Genomic DNA, 24,852 nt, shown 5'->3' on the forward strand with positions numbered 1-24,852 from the left:
GTGTGTATAAAATGTAGTAAAAATAGTCACATTTAAGCTCGTACAGAAGCAGTTTCCATAATGCTACGCTAACACGCCGCATCTCACTGTCTGCAGAGTAAAGTGAAGGAGCTGCCTCTGTCTGCCGTGCGCTTCATGGAGGAGCTGGGGGACTGTCCTCTGGGGAAAGTCTACAAAGGTCACCTGTATCTGCCGGGCATGGACCAGGCTCAGCTCGTGGCCATCAAGACCCTCAAAGACGTGTCCAACGTGCAGCAGTGGGGAGAGTTTCAGAAGGTGAAGCCTCAGATCTGTTCAGTACATAGGATCAATGTGTTTAGCTGGTGAGAGAGTGAGTTTGTTTCAACAGAAATACGCCAGAGTTAGCGCTATAGCTAAACTTCACCAGTTGTCTTAAGGCAGGTAAAAACACTGAACATTCAACTCAAGAGACTCATTACAAGACATTACTTGACATAAAACATTAAATCAAACAGACCACAGACCCACGCCCAGACAACACATTTCAGAATAATCAAGACTTCACACTGTTTGACACTAACACTGCAGGTAAAGTGTGCGCTCAGACTTAAATAGTGACTCTGTTAAACCAGTGTAACTCTCTGAACCATTAGAACCTCTCACATTCCAGCCTTTAAACACCCTGGTTCTTTCCTCACGGTAGGAGGCGTCTGTGCTGATGGAGCTGCAGCACCCGAACATGGTGTGTCTGCTGGGGGTGGTGACGCAGGAGCAGCCTGTGTGTATGCTCTTTGAGTTCCTGCCTCAGGGGGACCTCCACGAGTTCCTCATCATGCGCTCGCCGCACTCTGACGTGGGCTGCAGCAGCGACGAGGACGGAACTGTCAAGTCCAGCCTAGACCACGGAGACTTCTTACATATGGCCTCACAGGTAGAATGAGTGTTATTATCACAGCTGGAGACAAACATCACAGACCTAAACTCTCACTCCTGTCTCCAGGTGGCTGCTGGGATGGAGTACCTGTCCAGTCACTCCTTTGTGCATAAGGACCTTGCAGCTCGAAACATCCTGGTTGGAGAACAACTCCATGTGAAGATCTCAGATTTGGGTCTGTCCAGAGAGATTTACTCGTCTGACTACTACCTCCTCCAGCCCAAGACCCTGCTGCCCATCCGCTGGATGCCCCCCGAGGCCATCGCCTACGGAAAGTTCACCACCGAGTCAGACATCTGGTCCTTTGGGGTGGTGCTCTGGGAGGTCTTCAGTTATGGCCTGCAACCGTACTACGGCTTCTCCAACCAGGAAGTGATGGAGATGGTGAGGAAGAGGCAGCTGCTGCCCTGTCCAGAGGACTGTCCTCCCAGGTATGACACGGGGCGTTAGAATAATGTCCTATGGTCCTTTACATGTATGTTTGTTTATAATAATGACCCTATGGCATTTACATGTGTATGTGTGTATATTAGTGTATATCGGTGTATATTGGAGTATATTGGTGTATATTGGGGTATTTTGGGGTATATTGCTGTATATTGGTGTATATTGGGGTCTATCGATGGCCCTATGGCCTGTTGTTGTGTTCAGTGTTATTAAATATTAATATTAAATATTAAAGTGTGCTTTGTACCTCAGGTTTTACACTCTGATGACCGAGTGCTGGCAGGAGGGACCAGCTCGGCGGCCTCGCTTTAAGGATATCCACGCTCGCCTCAGAGCCTGGGAGGGCCTGTCCTCTCATGCGAGCTCCAGCACGCCCTCTGGTGGAGGGGGGAATGCCACCACACAGACCACCTCTTTGAGCGCCAGCCCTGTGAGTAACCTCAGTAACCCCCGGTACGCCGCCGCTCCGGGGCCTTACTTGTACCCGGCTCAGGCCCTGCCTGCCCCGGGGCAGATGGCTCCTCTTCAGGCCTGGACTCCGATGGCAGTGCCTCAAACGCACCAACGCTTCATCCCCGTAAACGGATACCCCATCCCCCCAGGGTACGCGGCCTTTCCTGCCCACTTCGCCCCCCCGGCCCCCCCCAGAGTGATCCAGCACCACCTGCCCCCACCCAAGAGCCGCTCACCCAGCAGCGCCAGCGGCTCCACCAGCACGGGCCACGTGAGCGGGGTCCCCTCCACCACAGGCTCCAACCATGACGCCAACACCCCCCTCCTCTCCCACTGCATCATGCCGGGCAGCGGGGGGCCACCACAAATGTACGGACAAGTATCCCAGAAGGCCGTGGGGCAGTTGGACCATACACAGACATCTGCCCTCCTGTCCGGAGACTCTGACATAATCATGTACAACGACAATGTGATCACAGCCGACCTGTAGAGGGCGACAGAGGGAGGACTCATTTTAACTCTGGGACCAGCACAGACACAGAGACTCACTGGGTCTGGACGTTTAACCTCTGTAAATATGAACGGCTCCTATGATCTCATGAATGGAATGCATAATTCTATATTCAAAAGAATGTTTTATTGTATGAAATGTATCTTTGATAATCCCTCGTTTCCCCCGTGTCCCGTCTGATCTACGACCCACAGTTCGTTAAAGCTTTTCTTATGCAGGGTTACGTAACGCTACAGCAGGTGCAACTCTAACTCATTTATCTTATTTGTTTTTGGACCTGACACCTGAATGTTCTGGATCTTTACAGACTCAGAGTGACACAGAGCTGAGGTTGGTGGTTCTATTCCCAGATGCATATGCCTGTGTTTGTCCATGTGTCTGTCCTTTGTGTGATGAATGCCATTGTCACATCCTCCAGCCTCACGGCCCTGACTCCACCTGCCGCCATTTTCCTGGTTTGTTCACAAAAGAATGTCATTGTATTTCAAACGTTTTCAAAAGGCCTTTCGCCGTATGAATTTTGAAGGATTTTAATTCACATTTTATTGTGTCTTTCTGCCCCTGTGAAAAAACAGCATTCAACATGTACTACCTAAATTAGCTTATTTTGTAAAATTGTATGCTTAGGATTTATTCTGTTTTTAAAAGAACTTTTAAAATGTATTTAATTTATTTTTTTTGCCCACTTAGGCTCCATCAGCTCGGCTCCAATTCACTTTCTGTGTAAAAACTGTGCCCCCTCTCTCTGTATCTGCTGCAGATTCGTCATTTTGGTCTTAAATGTTCATATTAACCCGCTCTACATCATCCTGGGTTTCACTATTGTCTCTAAATCAAGATATGAACATTAATAACAGACAAATCAGGTGCCTTCTTTCCCCGTTAGAGTTAACAACAGGTTTGATTGACAGCATTGCTAAGCGCTCCCTGCTAAATCAGCGGTGCAGGCGGGACGAGGCGTTACTTTCAGCAGCCTCGCTCCGGATTGGCTCTTTGGTTGCTATGATACTCACAGTTGGAATTCCTCAAATGTAACTTGGCTCCAAATTGGCCTCTATAACTTCTAGCCTTGATGAGCTTAATTTGGAGCTGAACGCTGTGGGTGACGTCACACTCACTTCGTCCACGTCTTCATACAGTCTGTGGTCAGTCTGTGGTCACCTTCTAAATGTGCCTTACCTGCCTTATGTTCTTTATGTTTAAACATTAGTTTTATTGAGTTGATAAAAGACACATTGTTCAGGTTTATTTTGTGATGAAATAAAACGTCCCATTCGTCTCATTGAGGAGAAATTATAAACGTTTATGTTCCCAACACGAGTCTAAATACTGTAAACCGTACAGTAGAGTCATGTGTGATTTGAAATGTTTCCTATTTTTAGGGGTTAATACCAGTTTAAAGCTCATCTGATGCTCCTCTGCTTTATGTCAGAACATGTCTTTATTGAATCAGTTTTGCTCTTTGTTTCATCTGAAGCGGTCCGAGCGGCCCGCAGACCACGTCGGAACGATCCCAGTGGCCCGTAGACCATGACCTGTAAACAGTGATGAGCCCCCTTCATGAAAAGAACGAATGTGTGAGAACCACTTGGACCTGAGGCTGTGAAACTAAAATAATACACTTTAGTTTTTCCTGTTTGTCAGACGATAAAGGGCAGAGCTGTGTTAGCTAAAGTAATGTAACACAAAAGTACCGGTACTCGAGTAGTGACCTGGTGAGGCCCTGTCTTTGTACTCGGGTACTGACCCAGAGAGGCCTTGCAATTGTACTGGAGTACTGGCTCAGAGAGGCCTTATCTTTGTACTCGAGTACTGACACAGAGAGGCCTTATCTTTGTACTCGAGTACTGGTGCCTTGTCTTTGTACTCGAGCACTGACGCAGAGAGGCCTTGTCTTTGTACTCGAGTATTGAGGCCTTGTCTTTGTACTCTAGTATTGAGGCCTTGTCTTTGTACTCGAGTACTGACGCAGAGAGGCCTTGTCTTTGTACTCTAGTATTGAGGCCTTGTCTTTGTACTCGAGTATCGTCTTTGTATTTGTCTGAACATTTTTGCACAGATGTTTATTTTGTATTTTTAAGTCATTTATTAAATGATGTTGTTTGGTTATCTCGTCTCCTTTCGGTCCTTTCTTTATTCTTTACTTATCAAGGACGATGTACAAATTCATGAAACAAAAGAAAAGATTATTTGCACCAGATTTAGCTAGTGCTACTCTCCATCTGCAGACACTGGACATGTGTAGTCTCTGGGCAGGTGAACACATTAAAATACACATTTCAGTGACTATTATCAGTTCATCATTAACATTATCAGTTAAATACAATCAAATGTCCCCATGTCCAATACATGTTTATCCAAACACAATAAAAATCATAATGTGCAGTTTTTTACAGTGAAACAGAACTGTACAGATGAATCAGACTGATGTGGATGTATTTGATAATCTAAAATGTACTTATTCAAATAGTAAAATGATTCCAATCTCCTGAACTGTTGATGTCGGTGTAATGACACTGTACCTCCACCAGATGTCAGTAAGTCCTCAGACATACTCAGGATCTGGTGCTGTTTCTATCAACCAGCAGGTGGCGCCATGGGACCAGTGTTCACGTGCTTCAACAGCTGGATTTGATATTTGTCCAGCTGAAACTGGGCCGGAGCTCAGGGTTTTCAGTGTTTTTAGCAGCACAGTCGCCTCCGTCTTAGAGACATCACTCTGAAAAAACTACTTAAAGTGGAGCAGCTGCTGAGGACAATGTCAGGACATCTGGTTTAAACCTGAGCCCACTGTGGTGTATGGACCTTTCACTGCTTCATCTAATTAAATATATTACAGAGTTTGAACTATGACCTTTGCTTCACCACAAGACAGAGGAAACTTTAGGCATCAGCACAGCCATGTTTCAGACGATATCACAACATTCTACAGCCAATCATATTTAACACAGACAGAGGCAGATAAAATGAGTCTTGTTCAGATGCAGATTCTTGTTGTAACACAATGAAGTCTTGGGCTTGTCTCTAATAGAAATGATCAGGTTCAACATTTGTGAATTTACCTTCTGGATATTTCATAGCAAAGTACAATGTAATCAAAAGGGAAATCTGACCCTTGACCCCATCATCACTTTCTGAAAACAGACAATAAAAAAGCAATTGTGTTATGGTTGTTACATATTTATTTACTTTTATTATCTGTCTGTGTCTGCGTCTGCGTCTGTGTCTCTGTGTCTGCGTCTGTGTCTCTGTGTCTGTGTCTCTGTTTCTGCATCTGTGTCTCTGTGTCTGCGTCTGTGTGTCTGCGTCTGTGTCTGTGTGTCTACGTCTGCGTCTGTGTCTCTGTGTCTACGTCTGCGTCTGTGTCTCTGTGTCTGCGTCTGTGTCTCTGTGTCTGTGTCTGCGTCTGCGTCTGTGTCTCTGTGTCTGCGTCTGTGTCTCTGTGTCTGCGTCTGCGTCTGTGTCTGTGTCTCTGTGTCTGCGTCTGTGTCTCTGTGTCTGCGTCTGCGTCTCTGTGTCTACGTCTGCGTCTGTGTCTCTGTGTCTGCGTCTGCATGTGACTGACCCCTCCCTCCTCCCCTCTGACCCCTCTGCATCAGTCCAACCACAACATGTGAGAGTATCTATGGACCTGTGAGACCAGGTAAGAGGGTCAGAGGACGGGGAGATTATGTCCATAAAGAGGAGGTATTTTACATCTATGTAGTATTAAATATGGAGTATTTACTTTTGTGGGGTATTAACTGTAACACATCACATATTTAGATCACCATGTTTCCTTTTATTGTTTTGAAAATTTTATATTCACCCAAAATAACGTATTAACATGTTTTATAAGTTTCAGTTTCATTTCAGAGTCCAAAGCCCCGCCTCCTTCACAGCTCAATCACATTATATTCAGCGTTAATGAAACCACTGCACATCACATCAGGTTTGTGAAGCTGTAGTGTATTGTTTTGTATCATGTTTTTGTATATTTATTGAGAATTGTCATGTGGGAGCATGGGTGGTGTAGGCTTGTGGGCGGAGCCTTGTACATCTAACCATAAGAAGGGTTTGAATAGGGCCTGAAAGAAATCACTAGATCACTCAAACACATGCATGGATGACATCTAACACCTCTTCAGACATGTTTTTGTTTGGGGTTTTTTTGGGGAACAGCATTAGAACATGGGAGAAAGATACAGAAAGTGGATTTTTCAGAACACCTCCTCTCCCAGGGTGAGGGAGAGGACGACATGTAAACTGTGTGTAAACTGTGTGTAAACTCTGAAGGGCCTGATTGGTCCCAGTTGTGAGTCTGGTTTAAACATTTCAAATAAATAAATAATGAAAGACGGACTGAGCCTCAGATCACAATGAGCCACACTCAGATTTACATCAACAGTGAAACTGGATCTGTCTGGTCCTGAATAAACTGAACTCCAGTGGTGGTACAGTCACTGAGGGCACAGCTAGCACCTCACCTCATAGCAAGAAGGTTCCTGGTTCAACTCCCGAGCCGTCCTGACCTTTTTGTGCGGAGTTTGCATGTTCTCCCTGTGTCTGGATGGGTTTCTCCTGGGCTCTATGCCGATCAGCCCAAACAGAGCTACAATCCTCCAGGGGGACCTGACGTCGCCATAAACATCATCACAACAAACCGCATGCTGTTGGCGCCCCCTATGGACAGCTGCACATCACACTAGAGCAGCACATTTTTTTCATTTGTACCAAAATGACTACATGACACTGCCAAATCCTATGAGTATCACCGATTAAGAAAATAAAACTGGAAAAGGAAGTGTGTACGTCACAGTGGGCGTGTACAGGTGGAAGTTAAACGAGGGCAGATCGACAAAATGGCGTCTTGAAAATAGTCGATTAAAGATTACTCAAACATGAATCACTCCAAATACAACTTCAGAGGCTCAATGAGAAGAAACAACGAGAACATGTTTAAATCTGAAAAGTTTCTATAGGGCAGGTCTGATTTAAAAATAAAAAGTGAAAAAGCCTATTGGCTGCTTTTTGTAAATTGTAAAAGTTGAAACTTTTTATGAGCTGCACAGACCAGGCACAGATGTATTCATAATTCTGCAGTTTTTATTCAGATTTGAGGGTGTTGGGTTTGTGTTTAAGGCTCCATCAGGCTGTAACATGAATAACACTCAAACCAAGATCCAAGCTTGGCTCTGAAATAAAGGCAGGGGACACATTTCTGTAAAATAATATCATTTAGTGAAGACAATAGCATCTGCCCAGGTTAAATATAACAATAAAAACTATGCAGGATCAGGCAAAAGTTTGGACACAAGTTTGAAGACTGGAGGATTTGAATAGAATAAAAATATTTAGTTGAGTTATTTAACCGTGGAGCCTCTCTGGGGAGGTGTTCATTTCCCACGGGAGGAGGCCCCGGGGAAGAACTAGGACACGCTAGAGGGACTATGTCTCTCGGCTGGCCTGGGAACACCTTGAGATCCCACCGGAAGAGCTTGAGGATGTGTCTGGGGTGAGGGAAGTCTGGAAGTCCCTGCTGCTGCCCCCAGCCTGGCCCCAGAGAAGAGGAAGAAAATGGATAGATGAGTTATTTACTTTTTTTTTACTTCATAATTCCATATATCTTACTTCGTATATCTGATGTCTTCTGTGTTTTTATGTAATATGTAGAAAGTAGAAAAATTAAGAAAAAAAACCTGAGCGAGGATGAGTCCAAATGGTCCAAACCTGTGATGGGTCTTGACCTTTAGGAGGAACAGTCTCAGTTCTGTTTGGCCGTGTTCAGACACAGACACAGGTTCAGGGTGTAACGTTTCACTTCCTCTGTGGATCCCCCTCCACACGGCTCACACTGTGGGACCGGAGCATATGCAGAGGAGGAGCTGACAGGTGCTGAACGGTGCTGACAGGTGCTTGACCTCTGCTGTCTGTCCTGCCTCACACTGACCTTGTACAGGGAAAGTGAAGAGGCTTTGAACTGGGTCATGTGAATGATCAGGGCTGTTTTCATTTGACCCTGAGGACCATCCAGGTGAAGGTCAGACTCACATTAGGCAACAGATACAAATGGCATGATTAAATGTTTAACTTTGAAAAACTGTGTCTTTAGCGGGACAAGTCCATCATGTGGGAATAGAAAGTTTATTTACATAGTTTTATAAAGAAGTTAAAACCATACTTGGGAACATTATCTTCTATTGTGGAAGATTATAGCCAAAAGAACAACATCTCCATGGAGACAAGCAGGAGGTCACTTCAGGCCAAATAAGAGTCAGGTTTGTGGAAATGCGAGTCCGCTCACAATAAGGCTGCATGTTTTTCAAAACAGACCCGGAGTTGTGTTTTGTTTCATTCACTCATGTTTGAGTAACACTTTATTATTAGTCTGTCTACATCCCCAAAGCTCAAAATGCTCTGTTCCACCTTGTGATGTCATGAAGTGGTAGTTTTCAAGTTTCTTTTGCCTTTAGTTCAGTAGAGATTGACAATTCCAGAGCTGAAATGATCCAAATGATTCTAGTGAAGGTGTGTGGAGTTTAAAAACACAGTGGAGCACTTCCTGTATTACCACATGATGACATCACAAGGTGGAACAGAGTGTTTTCAGTTTGAGAGAAGAACTCAGCCTAAATATTCAGGGTTTGTTTGTGTGTTAAACATGTGTGAATGAAACAAAACACACCTCCAGGTCTGTTTGTGATGAGGAAACAACGTTAGAACAGAGATCAGAGAATAGTGTAACACGGCCCTTTAAATGTATAGTGACCCAAATTCTGTAAGAAAATATTCACAGCAGCTCCTCCTCTCTATCTCTCCTTTCTCTTCTCTCTCCTCTTTCCTCTCCCCTCTCTCTTCTCTACCCTCTCTCTCCTCTATCTCCTTTTCTCTCTCTTCTCTCTCCCTCATCTCTCTTCTCCTCTCTCCTCTCCTCTCCCTTCTCTCTCTCTCCTCTCTCCTCTCCTCTTCTCTCTCTTCTCTCTCCTCTCTCCTCTCCCTTCTCTCTTTCCTCTCTCTCCTCTTTCCTCTCCTTTCCTCTCCTCTCCCCTTTCTCTCCTCTCTCTCCTTTCATCTCATTCTTCTCCTCGCTCTGGTCACACTATGAACATTCCTCGAGTTCATTCATGCTCATGTTCATCTGAGATCACATGACCCTGGTCCAAAACGCCACTGTAAAAATGTAAAGTGAGAGAGTGACATCATCCATTACTTGAGTAACTTTTGTTTGTTTGTTTTTTGAGTCACGTAGTATCGCCACTTTTTGAGCTTTAAAGATACCTTTGTGTGAGGAGGTTGTGATGTGGTTTGTTGTTTAGATGTTTTCCCTTTTTACAATTATTTTGACATTTAGGACAAAAGACCACTAGGGGGCAATAAAGTAGTGTATTCTTTATATTTGGATTTCTGACCGTGTTTAAACTGATAAGAGACGAGTGGGTCAGATATAAGTGTGGTCAGTGGTGGACATGATTCTTAACTTACTTTCCTCCAGTGTGTTTTCAGTAGTGTCCAGTGTTCATCCATCCATGTTCTTCCTCTTATCCGGGGTAGGGTTGCGGGGACAGCAGTCTAAGCAGAGACTCCCAGACTTCCTTCACCCCAGACACGTCCTCCATCTCCTTTGGTGGGACCCCAAGGCGTTCCCAGTCTATCCGAGAGACACAGTCCCTCCAGCGTGTCCTGGAAATTCCCTGGAGCCTCCTCCCGGTGGGACATGAACACCTCCCTAGGGAGGTGCCCAGGAGGCATCCTGAACAGATGCCCGAGCCACCTCAACTGCTCCTCTCAACATAGAAGAGCAGCGGCTCTACTCTGAGCTCCTCCTGTGTGACCAAACTCCTCACTCTATCTCTAAGGGAGCACCCAGCCACCCTGCAGAGGAAACCCATTTCGGCCGCTTGTATCCGCGATCTTGTCCTTTCGGTCATTGTTTGGTTCAGGGAGCATGAGACATCATTTTCACACATGGATTGTCCACCACAGAGTCCAGACCTTAACCCCACTGAGAATCTTTGGGATGTGCTGGAGAAGCTTTGTGCAGCGGTCAGACTCGACCATCATCAATGCAAGATCTTGGTGAAAAATGAATGCAACACTGGATGGAAATAAATCTTGTGACATTACGGAAGCTTATTGAAACAATGCCATAATCAAAGCTCCAACAAAATATTAGAGTGTATTTTTGGTGGCGACTTATTTTTCTGGCCAGGCAGTGTAGATTGACCTGTAAATTGAGAACTTTGCCTTTTGACTCAGCTCCTTCTTTACCACAACAGACCGATACAGCGACCGTATCACTGCAGACGCTGCACCGATTCACCTGTCAATCTTACACTCCATCCTTCCCTGACTCGTGAACAAAACCCCTTCACTTGAGGCAAGAACTCTCCACTCACCTGGAGAGTGCCACTTTTTTCTGGTCGAGAACCACTAGCTCGTATTTGGAGGAGCTGATTCTCATCCCAGCTGCTTCACACTTGACTCAAACTGCCCCAGTGCCTGCTGCAGGTCCTGGCTCGATTAAGCCATCGGGACAATATCATCTGCAAACAGAAGAGATGAGGTCCTGTGGTCCCGGACCCGCACTTCCTCCGGCCCCTGGCTGTGCCTAGAAATTCTGTCCTCAAAAACAATGAACAGAACCGGTGACAAAAAGCAGCCCTGGTGGAGTCCAAAATGCACTGGGAACAGGTCTGACTTACTGCCGGCAATGCGAACACAGCTCCTGCTCCGGTCATACAGGGACCGGACAGCCCTTGGCAAATTGCCCCGGACCTCATACTCCCAGAGCACCCCCCCCCCCCAAAGGACACCATGAGGGACTCGGTCGAATGCCCTCTATAGATCCACAAAACCCATGTGGACTGGTTGGGCAAACTCTCATGAACCCCCAAGGACCCAATGAAGAGTATAGAGCTGGTCCAGTGTTCTGCGACTGGGACGAACCTATGCACTGCTCCTCCTGAATCCGAGGTACGACTACCAAGGAGACTGCCAACCACCTCAGTGACTTTATCCAGAGTGATGGATGAGTCCGCCTCTGGGCCCCCAGTCTCTGCTTTCTCCTCGGAAGACTTGAGAGTGGGATTGAGGAGATCCTCAAAGTATTCTTTCCACCGCCTGACAACATCCCCAGTGGAGGTCAGCAGCTCTTCACCCCCACTTTAAACAGTGTTAGTGAAGCAGGGGTTTGCAAGAATCTCTTTGAGGCCGTCCAATAGTCCTCCTCCATGGACTCCCCGAACTCCTCAAAACCCAGAGTTTTTGCCTCTGTGACCGCACAAGCTGCAGCACGCTTGGCTCGTCAGCTGCCTCAGGAGTTCCACAAGCCAACAAGGCTCATTAGGACTCCTTCTTCAGCCTGACGGCATACCTTACTTCCAGTGTCCACCACCGAGTTCGGGGGTTGCCCCCATGACAAGCACCGCAGACTTTACGACCACAACTACGAGCAGCCGGATACACAACAGAGGCGGAGAACATGGTCCACTCCGAATCCATGTCCCCAGCCTCCCCCGTGAGAAGCTCTGCCGGAGGTGCAAGTTAAAAACCACCCTGACAGAGGGCTCCACCAGACATTCCCAAAAGACCCTCACAGTATGCTTGGGTCTGCCGGTAATGCTCAACCTCCCACACAAACTCAGGCTCCTCCCTCCCAGCAAGGTGACATTCCATGTCCCCAGAGCCAGTCTCAATGTCCGGAGATCCGGTCGCCGAGACCCCCGCCTTCGACTGCCAATCAGATCTCTAGGCACCAGTCCCTCATGGATCCTAGTCTGACCCATCCCCCAGGACCTGTTTGTCATGGATGACCCTACCAGGGGCCCCTGACAACATATCTCCCAGGATCATTTAGGTGCTCAAACCCCTCCACCACGTTAAGGTGGCAGTTCAGGGAAGGGCCAGTTGTCCAGTGGTTTTTATTTAATACCCCATATAAGTAAAATACCTCCTCTTTAACTGATGTAAAACTCTTATAAGTTTTCTTATTCAGCACAGGTTCTCTCTCACCAAACCAAGTCAGAATGATAAAAAGCTGCCATGTGCACTTTAACGTCTTCCATGTGGTTGTACCAGGACTAAGGCTAGTCACTCCCTCCAGATCCTCCAGAGTCCACTGCACTCCTTAGTCTCACACAGGGCCCTAAGGTTAGGGGGGAGTATAGAGGAGGAGTGTGGAGTAGTGGAGGAGTAGTGTAGAGGGATGAGTGTGAAGGAGTGGAGGAGTAGTGTAGAGGGATAAGTGTGAAGGGGTGGAGGAGGAGTGTGGAGGGATGAGTGTGAAGGAGTGGAGGAGGAGTGTGGAGGGAGGGAGGACGGGCCATGAAAAGACCCCTGCTCTCTCCAGATACAATGAAAGACCCAATTAACTGCAAACCTCAGGGTCCCAATCTGGAAAACAAATCTCCAAAACAAAATGTTGAGTCGTTATGTTTTAATTAAAGGGTTTTAATGAAGCACATGGAGCTGTGAGCTTCCGCTCTGCCTCATCCAGGTCTGATCTTCTGATAAAGAGTCAAACATCTCAGACTAAGGACCACCAAAGGACAGATCTGGCTTTACGAGTACCACCAAGTCTAAACCAGGTCTATAACAGAACTATTCCAGATCTAAACCAGGACTATACCAGGACTATTCCAGGTCTAAAAGTGGACTACATTTCCACTGTAGTTTAAACAGAAATGACCCAAAGGACACAAAATGGGTTCAAATGAACTGTAAATGAGTCAAACGCACAAACTGCAGATCTGACCCAGTCCCACCTGAGGGAGCTGTTCCACCAGTGGTCCAGGCACCATAAAACACTTTTTAATGTCTTACTCACATTCAGGCTATGAACAAATGCCAAAGCATCGCATCGCATCACACATTCTCATTCATTTGAATTCTTGTAGCCTGGCCAGCCTGACTACACACTTTCCCTGTGCCATACAGAGCTGTGTAGTCTAATGATTTTATCTGCTGAGTTCCAATGGATGCAACTATCTGCCCTGGACAGACAAAGTCTGCAACAGAACCATAGACTGTTTATATAAATGGACATAGCTAACCTGCTAGCTGCTGAATTCCAAACAGGAAGTGATCATGGGCACACTTCAGGCTCCATTGATTCTTATTTCACTATTGTGTCTGTAAATCAAGATATGAACATTAATAACAGACAAATCAGGTGCCTTCTTCCCCCAAGGTCGCTCTTGCTAGTGTTAGCAACAGGTTTGATTGACAGCGTTGCTAAGCGCCCACTCCCTGCTAAACCAGCGGAAGAAGAGAAGCCAACGGCCTTAAACCAGAGGTGTGGGCAGGAAGAGGCGTTACCTTCCAGAGCTTCACTCCAGAGTTCTGTTTTCGTCCAAACCCGTCCAAATCCGTCAAAACCCATTTATACCCGTCCAAACCCTTCTAAACCTGTCCAAACCCATCCAAACCTGTCTACACCCATCCAAACCCGTCTACACCCATCCAAACCCATTCAAACCCGTCTACACCCATCCAAACCCATATAAAGACTTAAACGTTGCATCATTGTTGATCTGTAGATTCAGACGAGTCGCCAAACGCCCTCGTCTTGTTGCGTGTTCCATATTTGAGCTTTATATACGACATTTAAATCAATATTTCAGACTGAGAACATGACAACACCGAGTCCTCTCATCTCCCGCTCCTCTTACCCCCCACCCCCACCACTGCACCCCCCGTTCCCCCTCCTCTCCTCCACCCCCTCACCCCCCTATCCCTTTCATCTCCTCCTCCTCTCTCCCTCCCCCTCCTCTGCCTGCTCCCAAACGTTTGATATCTCCCTCTTTAAAGTCCGCACTCGAACGCATCGCAGACATCTTTCATTATCGGTGCAGTGCAGGTTTGTAATGAGGTTTTTTTTAGTTGTATTTATTTATTTTATGCCGTCGTTCTGACTCAAACGCTGTTGTTTATTCTATATTTAACCTAAAATGTCACCCCGAAGCCCCAGTTTTGAACACAGCCATAAATAGCGTTGGATTCTGACTTGCAATCGGCTTATGTCTTCAAAGGGAGAATGTGATGGGGCAAAAATGAAGAGAGAGAAGAGGAAAAGGAGGAGGAGAGATGGAGAGGAAGAGTGTGTGTGTATGTGTGTGCGTACCTGTGTGTGTGTGTGTGTGACTGTGTGATGTCAAATCCAGCTGTAAAAAATATAGTGGGGGGCAAAAAAAAACTTCAAAGAATCGTGTTACCATAGCAACAGTACGGGTGCCTCTGCTTTAAAACTCCACCCGACTCATAAGAAATGTATCAGTGCAAACACATAGGACTGACGGAGCACAACGGCCAAGAACACGACCATGGACTGTATATACAAATGGACAGAGCTAACCTGCTAGCCGCCGCGCTACAAACAGGAAGTGAGCATGGGCGCACTTCCGGATCCATCGACTCTGGCTCCAATTCACTTAACATTGAAAATCTGTGGCTCTCTGTAACTCTCTCTGTAACTGCTGCTGTCAGACACGCCCCACTGTGACGTACGCACTTCCTTCAGCATCGCATAGTTATTTTGGCACAAATGAAAAAAAAAGTCACTGCTCACTAGTGTGATGTAGAGCTATCCATGGGGGGCGCCGACAGCATGCGGCGCTTTGTTGTGATGATGTTTACGGTGACGTCAGCTCCCATTGGACTTGTTTCTTTTGTGAAGTGGTTTTAGATGAATATTGTAATTTAAAATGTGTAAATTGTAACATAATGATCCACAGAGATGAGAACTATACAAATACAAAAGGACTGATGAGGCTCCAGAAGCAGCAGCTGGTTCTGTAGAGTTGTGTTCTTTATTACATAATGTCTGTTGTATGTTTGAAGTGCAGTTTGTCGTGTTCACCTGCTGCAGTCATAAACACAGCTAAATCTGCTCTGCGTGTGCACAACAGAGACTTAAAGAAGGGGTCAGAGGTCAGAGGGAGGTCAGGGGGGTTAGCTCGCGGTAAGAATGTTCAATTTTCAAGGGATTCTGGGAGGAATTCACACCCAAACGGAAAACATTTAATACCATACTGTGGAACATTCCAAGCAAAGCAATAACATCTCCATGGAGACAAACAGGTGCAACAGACCCTCCACCCCAAAAGTTACATAGTGCACCTATTGATACTTTGCAGTGGGGTGTTCTACATGTATGTCTATGCTGGAATGTTCAGCAGTTACCATGGTAACACAATGCTCACATTAGCAAACACTGAAAAATGTTTTAAGATTGTCTGAAAACTCAAAGAAAAATGCTAAATGGATTTAAAGAGCACATTTTCTGGAGCATGTGATCAGTCCGAGCGTTCATGTTTGATTTTACTGAAAAACTGTTGGCTAATGCTAATGCTAATGCTAGCTTATGACTGTAATGTTATTTGAGAGGGACTTGTTTTACAGCACAAATTACCTGTTGGAGTTCAGAAAGTTCAGGTCTTTATGGTCAGATTGTGCAAAAATAAAGATCATATTAACGTCTAATAAAGCCTCAGACAGAGCAGTGCCTACAGATAGCATCACACCCCCAGGTAATGTTGATGACATCAGCTGCAAAGTATCAGTGATGCACCAGATCACATACTGGTAGGTGTTGGTGCATAGTTTTGATAGTAGTGCTGAGGTTAGCATGTAGCATGTTAAGCAGTGTCTTTACATTGCGCTCACGTTTTACTTTTATCCACATTGAAGAACCCAATTTCTACAATGATGCCCAATGCTCTGGTCTGTCAAAGTTTTTATACTAATAAACTCATCGCCGTGAGTAATTAGAATGCTCTGAATGCATAAGGTGAGTGTGGAATAGGTTTGGACCACTGCAAACTTTTTTTTTCAGTAAACATCCCATAGAACACTTTTAATCCTGTGAATAAACTCAGTCAGCTGATCCATGAAAACAAATGCATTTCCCATAATGCCTCAGTGTCAGTGAAGAAAGTGAAGACAGCACTGCCTTTGGGGCCTGGGCTTTTCTGTGGACGTGGATCAGTGATGTGGTGTGTTCACAGACCTGTGTAAACATCCGTCTGTTTGTGAGTCTGAAGCAGCTGACTGAGCTGCAAACATCTGACGTCCTCAGACCCGAACAAACGAGACATTCAGGGCCCAGCAGCAGCGTACGAACTTTCAGCTGTTTGTGAACAACATACATCACACTGGGAGTCACCTGAAGCATGGGGAAGAGGCAGACCTGTCATACAGGCGGTGAAGCTAACTGGAGGCAATGCTTACGTTACAGTCACAGGCTAGCTAGCATTAGCATTAGCATTAGCCAACAGTTTTTCAGTGAGTCACTCTCATCTTTTTGTGTAAAATCAAACTCCTAAACAGGACCATGAGATCGGACTCATCACAGGCTCCTGAACATGTCCTCTTTAAATCACTTTTGTATTTTTTCTGGAGTTTTCAGGTCATCTCAAAACTTTTTGGGTAGTGTTTGCTAATGAGTGCATTGTGTCACCATGGTAACAGCTGAACATTCGACCACAGACATACATATAGAACACCCCACTGCAAAGTATCAATCAGCGCACTATGTAACCCTGAACTTCCATTTTTGAATTTTTTTCTTGAGTTTTCAGATGAATCTTAAAACTTTTTGGTAGTTATTGTGTGCATTGTGTCACCATGGTAACAGCCGAACATTCTGCCATAGACATACATGTAGCAGCCCCCCCAGCGTGATGTCACTGCAGAGCATCAACAGCAGGCTTGTATCGATTTATTCTTCAAATATTGTGCTAGTTTGGGAGTCCTGTATGTTTTCCCTTTTGCGTCACTGGGGTCGAATCATCACATGACTCTTTATCGCGACTCTAAATCACATGACTTTAAATCACATGACTTTATCACATGAGCCTTTATTACATGACTCTATATCACATGACTCTAAATGAACTGTTTCACTGTGTTATTTGTTTATTATTGATCAACTTTTCGCTTAATTATGGTTCAAATTTCTTTTTAAATTTGTCTTAAATATTCACATTTATGGCAGTATTTTCTGTATATATTTTGCAATCGCTCAGTCGAACGTTCATCCTCTGATCTGAAGGTCGTCGGTTTGAGTCCTGCTTATGACATAAACATCATTAGTTGAGCGGTCAGATCCACTGACCCACAGGTTGGCGGTGTGATTCCAGCTGCCACAGATGAATGCTGTCATTGTGTCCTTGGGCAAGACACTTAACCCCCCTCGCCCCAGTGTCTGTGTACCCTGGTGTATGAATGTGGGAGTGGTTCCTTGATGTAAAGTGTTTTGAGCTAACCTGCTAGCTGTTCGTATTAACCCGCTCTACATTCATTGGACTGGAGCTGAACGGTGACGTCACACTCACTTCACTTCACACAGTCTGAGTCTAATGACAGAACATGACTCAGGGCTGATATCAAGACTCTGAATGAATCAATGTTTTGTTTTATATGTGGTGTATGTTCCAGCTATTGTTACTAGAGTCATTCGATACGACGGCGATCACAAACTGAAACGCCAGCACAGATATGGAGCACTTCTTCCATTCTTTCTCTCTCTCGTTGTCACCTGAAACAAGCCTCACCCTTTAAGCTGTCAGCTCCATGTTGTGTCTTTAGTTCCTCATAATCCAACTGGTAAATAGAATTTACACAAAACAAACCGACCTGAACCACAAGAGACATTACCATATTATCACAAAGAACAAACAGACCTGTCCTGGAAACATATAACACATAAGTAAATATAAACGATAAATGATCGTACTGAAACTCATTTCTGCCACTGACACAAAAACACAAGAGCAGATTTAAACCACAAAAACTGTTATAAATCGACAATAAACAGCAGAATGAAACACTTTAGTCGATATTTTGAGTCTGTAATGAGTCAGACGAGTTATTTATTCAAACTTTTACAGCTTAAATCTGATCATATAGACACAAATAACCCCAGATGTCCCAGTAGAGCAAAGAAAAAGTATATAAGACTAACCCAAAAAATATACACTGCCTGGCCAAAAAAAAGTCACCATGAACAAAAAGGTCACACATTCTAATATTTCATTGGCCCGCCTTTAACTTTGATTACAGCACGCATTCACTGTGGCATTGTTTCGATAAGCTTCTGTAATGTCACAAGATTTATTTTCCACCCAGTGTTGCATTAATTTTTCACCAAGATGTTACATTGATGCACAAAGTCTTCTCCAGCACATCCCAAAGATTCTCAATGGGGTTAAGGTCTGGACTCTGTGGAGGCCAATCCATGTGTGAAAATGATGCACCGCATGATGTCGACGCCCCCTATGGATCACACATTACACTAGTGAGCAGCACACTTTTTTTTCATTTGTACCAAAATGACTACGCAACACTGCCGAATCCTACGAGTATCACCGATTAAGAAAATAAAACTGGAGAAGGAAGTGTTTATGTCACAGTGGGCGTGTACAGGTGGAGATTAAACGGGGGCAGATCAACAAAATGGCGTCTTGAAAATAGTCGATTAAAGATTACTCAAACATGAATCACTCCAAATACAACTTCAGAGGCTCAATGAGAAGAAACGACTAGAACATGGTTAAACATCTGAACAGTTTGAACAGGTCTGGTTTAAAGGGGAGCAGCAGGTGTCGGACTCTGCTCCAGGTCAGTGGACCTCACAGACCTCACAGTCTGGTGTTTACTTCACTGACCTTGAAATGCGCTGGTTGTAAAACAGAGAGAGAGCTGAGAGGCTCCTGAAACATTCTCAAAGCTGCTTTGACAGAGAAAGTTACGGCTGAGGAGAAAACAAGACATGGACTTTCGAGGAGCGGAGCCTGAGGGGCATTTACACTGAATTGAAACTTTAAACGGCTTCAGTTTGGCACAAATGCTCCTGAAACACCAAAATATATATATATATATATATATATATATATATATATATATATATATATATATATATATATATATATATATATATATATATATATATATATATATATATATATATATAAAAAACTTACACAGAAGCCTCTTTCTCTTTGTAGATGAGGGAATACAGCCTGTTTCATGACACAAAAACAGCATCATGTGGTTGTAAACGGACAGATTTTTGCTTCTCACAGTAAAAACTAAAATCGCAAAACGTGTCGACACAAAAGGAGCGACGTAATTCATAAATGCTTCTTTAATTTAAATGTAAATAAAATAGTTCAAGAAGTTAAAATAGTAAAGAGTCCTCAAACTGCACCATGGCACCGCTTTCTCGTCTCCAGCGGCGCGTGAAGGCAGCGCGTAACCCTGATCCATTGATCCAAACTCCAGGCGGCGGGGCTCTGTTTCCACGCCTCCACTTTCTCCTCCATTGTGCTGAAGCTCAGGCTGACACACACTTTGCTCGACTTCGGCAGGAGTTGGATCTGTGCGAGGACGACGCGCTACAAAACAGTAAAAACCTTCTCTTTTTACGCATGGATCTGGTCCTCGAGTCAGAGGGGTTTCCTGGAGGCGCGGTGGCGCAGCGGCTGGACGTTTTGGAGAGGTTTGCTGGAGACAGAGAGCTGGCGCCGTGAAGTTGTAAAAGTAGTTTCCTTTGAAGTTTTCCTCCTGCACCTCCTCCGGACGCTGCTCCAGCCGCAGAGCCACGGCCTCATGGCGCAGCGCACACGGGGGAACTCAGCGGCTTTGGCTCCGCATTTACGCACTCCTTTACGGAATAAACGAGCGGGGATTTACAGGCGCGCCGTGGCTTTTTCCTGCAGGTTCGTGCTCGTTTGCTCGGCCCTGTCGTTTGGATTTTGCGGCGCCGAGGAGTTTAATATCCTGGAGGAAGCTCAAGTTTTGGCGGATCAGATGAAGAAGCTGTCCACGCAGGAGCTGGGCGTCTTCACCATGCAGGTAAATGCAGCAGGCTTTAGAATCATGTCAAGGTTTGTGTTTTCTTTGGCAGAAAAAGAACAAACATGACACTGCAGAGTTTAGATGTAAAGTGCAAAACAAAAGGTGCAAGAGCCTATCCCATAATAAGCCCATAAATAACCCCAGTGTGAACATGAGCACAATCACAGCTCATGTCTCCAGCGCAGCACAAATGGATTTATTTATTGCATCTCTGACCTGTTCCACTTTAGCCCGGGCTCTTCTCTGCTCCACGCGCGGCCTCCACACTTCTGTCTAGTTTATTATATTCTGTTTCACGCACACACTCAGACCCCGGTGTGTTTGTGCTTTATTTGAGTTTTATTTGAGTTTTGTGCCTCATCTTGGCTCGGACGCGCGCAGATGTGCTGGTGCTGTCCGCGTGCGTCCTGTGGCTGTGCTCGCGCTCTGCTGCTGAATCTCTCACCTTTTTTTTTTTTTTTTTTTTTTTTTTTAAAAAACCTTTTTAAGAATGTCCTTTTTACTGTTTATTTCCACCTTATTTTGATATAAGGACATTTACAGCGCGTGTTCATTCCTCTCCTGCACAAATGGCTGTGTTTTTGTTATCTTTGTTTGAATCAGAATAATTTCATTTTCTTTTAATATTTACGATGAATCACGTCATCTGTGAGTGCACGTGCTCATTATGTTTGATTTATGTGTAATTTTAAATGGTTATGATACTTGAGGAAGTGTCTGTGCACGACGCACTCTTTGAGATTCCTTAAATTACAGCCTTGTGTTATGTTTTTATGATTGAGGATAATTGTTCTAAAAAAAATCCTCTCTTATTATTATAAAAAATATGATGGAGCAAATTGCAGAGGTGCAGCTCCTCCAGACACATCTGAAGCGTCCTGAATGTCACCTCTCCATTATGCACAGCTGGATGAGCACTAAACATGGCGCTGGCTTTGATTAATGTGTCTAAATCTAAATCTGCTTCTGTCTTTTCTGTGTCTCCCTCAGAGCCACAGATGTGTCATTATGTTTGTGTCATTATGTTTGTTTCACAATGAAATCAGGGCCGGACTCACCTTATCATTCACAGTTTTCTATTTTAAATCAGCTGCTGTCTATAATCTGTTGTTCTGTAATTATTATCCCAAACCTGAGGGTCAGATTAAAACAGTAAAGGTCAGATGTGGCTGTAAAGTGTCAATTTGTGCCGTAAACGTCTCATCTTTACAGCCTCCACCACACGTTAGCATGTCGACAATTAACTCTAATGTTTTGATGATATTTATACCAAAATGATCTCACACAAACATGAATCAAGGAGTCCAAAATGTTCCATCTTTGTTTTAAATCTGGTCCCTGAGCCCCTGTTTGCTAAGCAGTTTTCCCGACTGCCAGGGCAACGCTGAGGCCGAGGCCCATCTAGCTCTGGCCCCCGAGGAAAATACGAGGCAATATATTTAAAAAAGGGATTCTACATTGTTCTAGTCAACCACGATATCTGTTTTACTTTTTAAAAATGATGCAGATGAACCTAAAAAACATGAGGAGCGCTGGTCTGTCAGGGGTAAAGTCGGGGGTTGTTTTTTGCACTTTTGTTATTACTGGCCCTGCAAAATATGTTTAGTGCTGGTCGTTACGAGGAAGTTTGAAGTATATATCGCTGAAGTAAATATAGATGATAAATGGTAATATTGGAACTCTTAGAAATTTCTGCAACTGATGCAAAAACCCAAAAGCAGATTTAAATCACAAAAAACTATTATAAATCTACAATATTGTTCAAAATCATGAGCTGCAAGAAATAAACAGCAGAATGAAACACTTTAGTCGATAGTTTGAGTCTGTAATGAGTCAGATGAGTTATTTATTCAAACTTTTACGGCTTAAATCTGATCATATAGACAAAATAACCCCAAATGTCCTCAAAATATCGTTCCATCTTTGATAAACGAACGATGTAGGTCTATTTATATCAGCTGACACCAGCGCAGCGACTGAAAACAGCATTTATTTCCTTAAAACTAAACTAAAATAAAACAAACTGATGGGCATGTTTATGGAGCCGTTTGTCTCAAGTAACAACAGAACAACTTCATATAAATAAAAGTTCAAACATTCTGAGACTTTCTGGGGCAAACACGATCAGTAAATAGTCTTATTACATCAACATGTCCAAACAGGAGAGCGACTGAACCGATATTTGGAAGCCGATATTCAATACCACTATTGGATCGGTGCATCTGCTGCTCTAAATAACCAGAGCGAGCCGGTGCACTTGCCCACAGAGTCTCCAAACGGCTGGAGGTGCAAGGTAATTGTGGCGGGGGGCTCTGGGGGCTCTTCAGAGTGGCTCCCAGGCTCCAGGGGGCAGCAGGGGGTGCGGGCGACACACACAAACGCAGCACATCTTCACAGGCCTCGTCACGCTGCGTCCTCCACTTTCATCCACACAGGCAGCGATCCCGCCGTGATCCCAACAGACACGGCTCCCGGAACATTCTGAAGGACCGGGGTTTGCTGCAGAAAATACAGATGATAAATGATGATGTGAATAGTAGCAAAGCAAAACATGGTATAAGTTCAAAACATGCATATAAGTACATATATAAAAAATACTACACAGGAAGGTTTAAATTTTATCAGAAGGCAAAGCAAAGAAATTGAGGGAACTGTATCTTAAGACCAGATTTAAAAGACCCTCGAGATAATACAGGAACTAATTTATGCCACTTTATGACCCAATAACCCTAAAGCAGGACTATCCCAAGATGAACCTGTGCTAAATGTTTAATATGGTTAAACACAAACTGAAAACAGCAGAATCACGATCTAATTCCCCTTAGGCGCCTTGTTTTCCAGAGGTCACTCCCGCTAGTGCCCCCTTTCTGCTAAACCAGTGGTACAGACGAGAAGGGGCGTTACCTTCATCATCCCTGCTCCAGATTGGCTGTTTGGTTGCTATGATAAGTGGACACAGTTTTTACTCCTGCCCTCTCCCTGCTCATCCCGGGACTTCACTCTCACGGCTGTGGGTCTGCTCGGCCGGTCAGATCCAACTATAAACGATAATATTGTTGACCTCCAGTACTATGCGTTCACACTGGGCCCAAAACTCGGATTAACCCGGAACTAAACCTGGACTAGAACACGACCAAACCAAGTCTACAGTAGAGATCGTCCATTACGGGTTTTTTAGGGCCAATAACGATTATTTAGAATCCAGAGAAAACAATTTATGGTATTTTTGGGCAAATTTTGATTATTTTCCCCAAATTTGATCATTTAAATTTACTCCCACATGTCCTTTTGTTTTACCACACATTTTTAACAGAGCTGGAGTCACGTTTGTGCAGTTTTCTCTTCCTATTAGCGTTAAAATAAAGCTTTGTGTGGATTTTTTTATGCAGCAGATCAACCAAAACAAAAATTCGATCCAAGCTGGACATTTAAGGCTGATAACCCATACGCTAAAAAGGCCAAATATTGGTCAGATATAACGGCCAACCACTGCTTTATATAAGAGACAGACCGATACAAAGTAATCCCACGTAAACTCATTTCTGAATGAACGAAAACCATATTTAAAATAACACACCAACAATGAACCATGCAACACAAAAAACAGCACGTTTGATTCTAACAACAAGTAAATACAGACACAAAAACCCAAGAGCAGATTTAAACCACAAAACTAATCTAAATCTATAATATTATAAAAAATCATGAGCTGCAAGAAATAAAACATCAAAATGAAACACTTCAGTCATTAGTTTGAGTCTGTAATGAGTCGGACGAGTTATGCATTCAAACTTTTACAGCTTAAATCTGATCATATAGACAAAAATTTCTTTATAAAAAATGTCACAGTTGCAAAGAAAAAGTAACACTATAAATATTGACACCCCCTCTAGTTTATTTAGGCCTAGTCACTCTGATCCTCCTCTTTCCCGTCTGCCTGTTCTTTGTCACATTTATGATCTTTTATCGATGTCCAAAAAGGGGACGGACCTGTCTCCTCTTTCAGGACAGCATTTCCTCTGTTCGATATTCTGATTTAGTCTATTTCTACAGCACATTTAAAACCAACTTGAGCCGACCCAAGTACTTCACATAAAAATAAAAAAACAAAACAAAATCAAAACATTAATAATTCTGTCTGTACATGGCGTAGGCTCGTCTTTAGGCTTGTACTTGTGTGAATTAGTTTGAAGGTCACAAAACGGGGTTGGAGCGCGAGCCGAAGGAGCGCGAGCCGAAGGAGCGCGAGCCGAAGGAGCGCGAGCCGAAGGAGCGCGAGCCGAAGGAGCGCGAGCCGAAGGAGCGCGAGCCGAAGGGGTTTGACTGAAGCTGTGTCTGTCATGAATTAGTTATCACCTGAGTTTGTATTTACACATGTGCGGGGGGGTCTGAGGAGAGCCGCTTCCATCACGTTTGATCTGATTCAACTTAACAAGCCGTTGTTTTGCAAATATTTCTTCTTATTATTCTACATTTTGTTGGACATTAAATCAACTTTTTGTATCTTTCTCCCATATTCTAATGCTGTTCCTCATCAAAAACATGTCGGAAGAGGTTTTAGATGTCATCCATGCATGTTTGAGTAATCTAGAGATCTCTCCCGGGCCCTATTCAAACCCTCCTTACAGTTAGCTGTACGAGGCTCCGCCCATAAGCCTACATCACTCATGCTCCCACACGACAATTCTCCATAAATATATGAAAACATGAT

General features: G+C 44.3%; 2 protein-coding genes across 3 annotated transcripts in view; both read left to right on the top strand.

Moving 5' to 3' along the window:
- Positions 1 to 4,415, top strand: part of ror1 (receptor tyrosine kinase-like orphan receptor 1) — a 169,943-nt gene extending 165,528 nt beyond the window's left edge. The window contains exons 9-12 of the mRNA XM_055221029.1: positions 97 to 276; positions 665 to 892; positions 962 to 1,326; positions 1,595 to 4,415. Coding sequence (XP_055077004.1) covers positions 97 to 276; positions 665 to 892; positions 962 to 1,326; positions 1,595 to 2,285 — 1,464 coding nt within the window. The 3' untranslated portion in view covers positions 2,286 to 4,415. The remainder of the gene's footprint in view (positions 1 to 96; positions 277 to 664; positions 893 to 961; positions 1,327 to 1,594) is intronic.
- A 15,230-nt stretch (positions 4,416 to 19,645) lies between these two features.
- The window catches only part of cachd1 (cache domain containing 1), a 100,755-nt gene continuing 95,548 nt past the window's right edge, over positions 19,646 to 24,852 (top strand). For both annotated transcript variants that reach the window (XM_033965202.2, XM_055221024.1), the window contains exon 1: positions 19,646 to 20,138. In XM_033965202.2, coding sequence (XP_033821093.1) covers positions 19,893 to 20,138 — 246 coding nt within the window. In that variant the 5' untranslated portion in view covers positions 19,646 to 19,892. The remainder of the gene's footprint in view (positions 20,139 to 24,852) is intronic.

The sequence above is a fragment of the Periophthalmus magnuspinnatus genome, chromosome 4 (assembly GCF_009829125.3).
Source record: "Periophthalmus magnuspinnatus isolate fPerMag1 chromosome 4, fPerMag1.2.pri, whole genome shotgun sequence".
In the NCBI taxonomy this organism is placed as follows: Eukaryota; Metazoa; Chordata; class Actinopteri; order Gobiiformes; family Gobiidae; genus Periophthalmus; species Periophthalmus magnuspinnatus.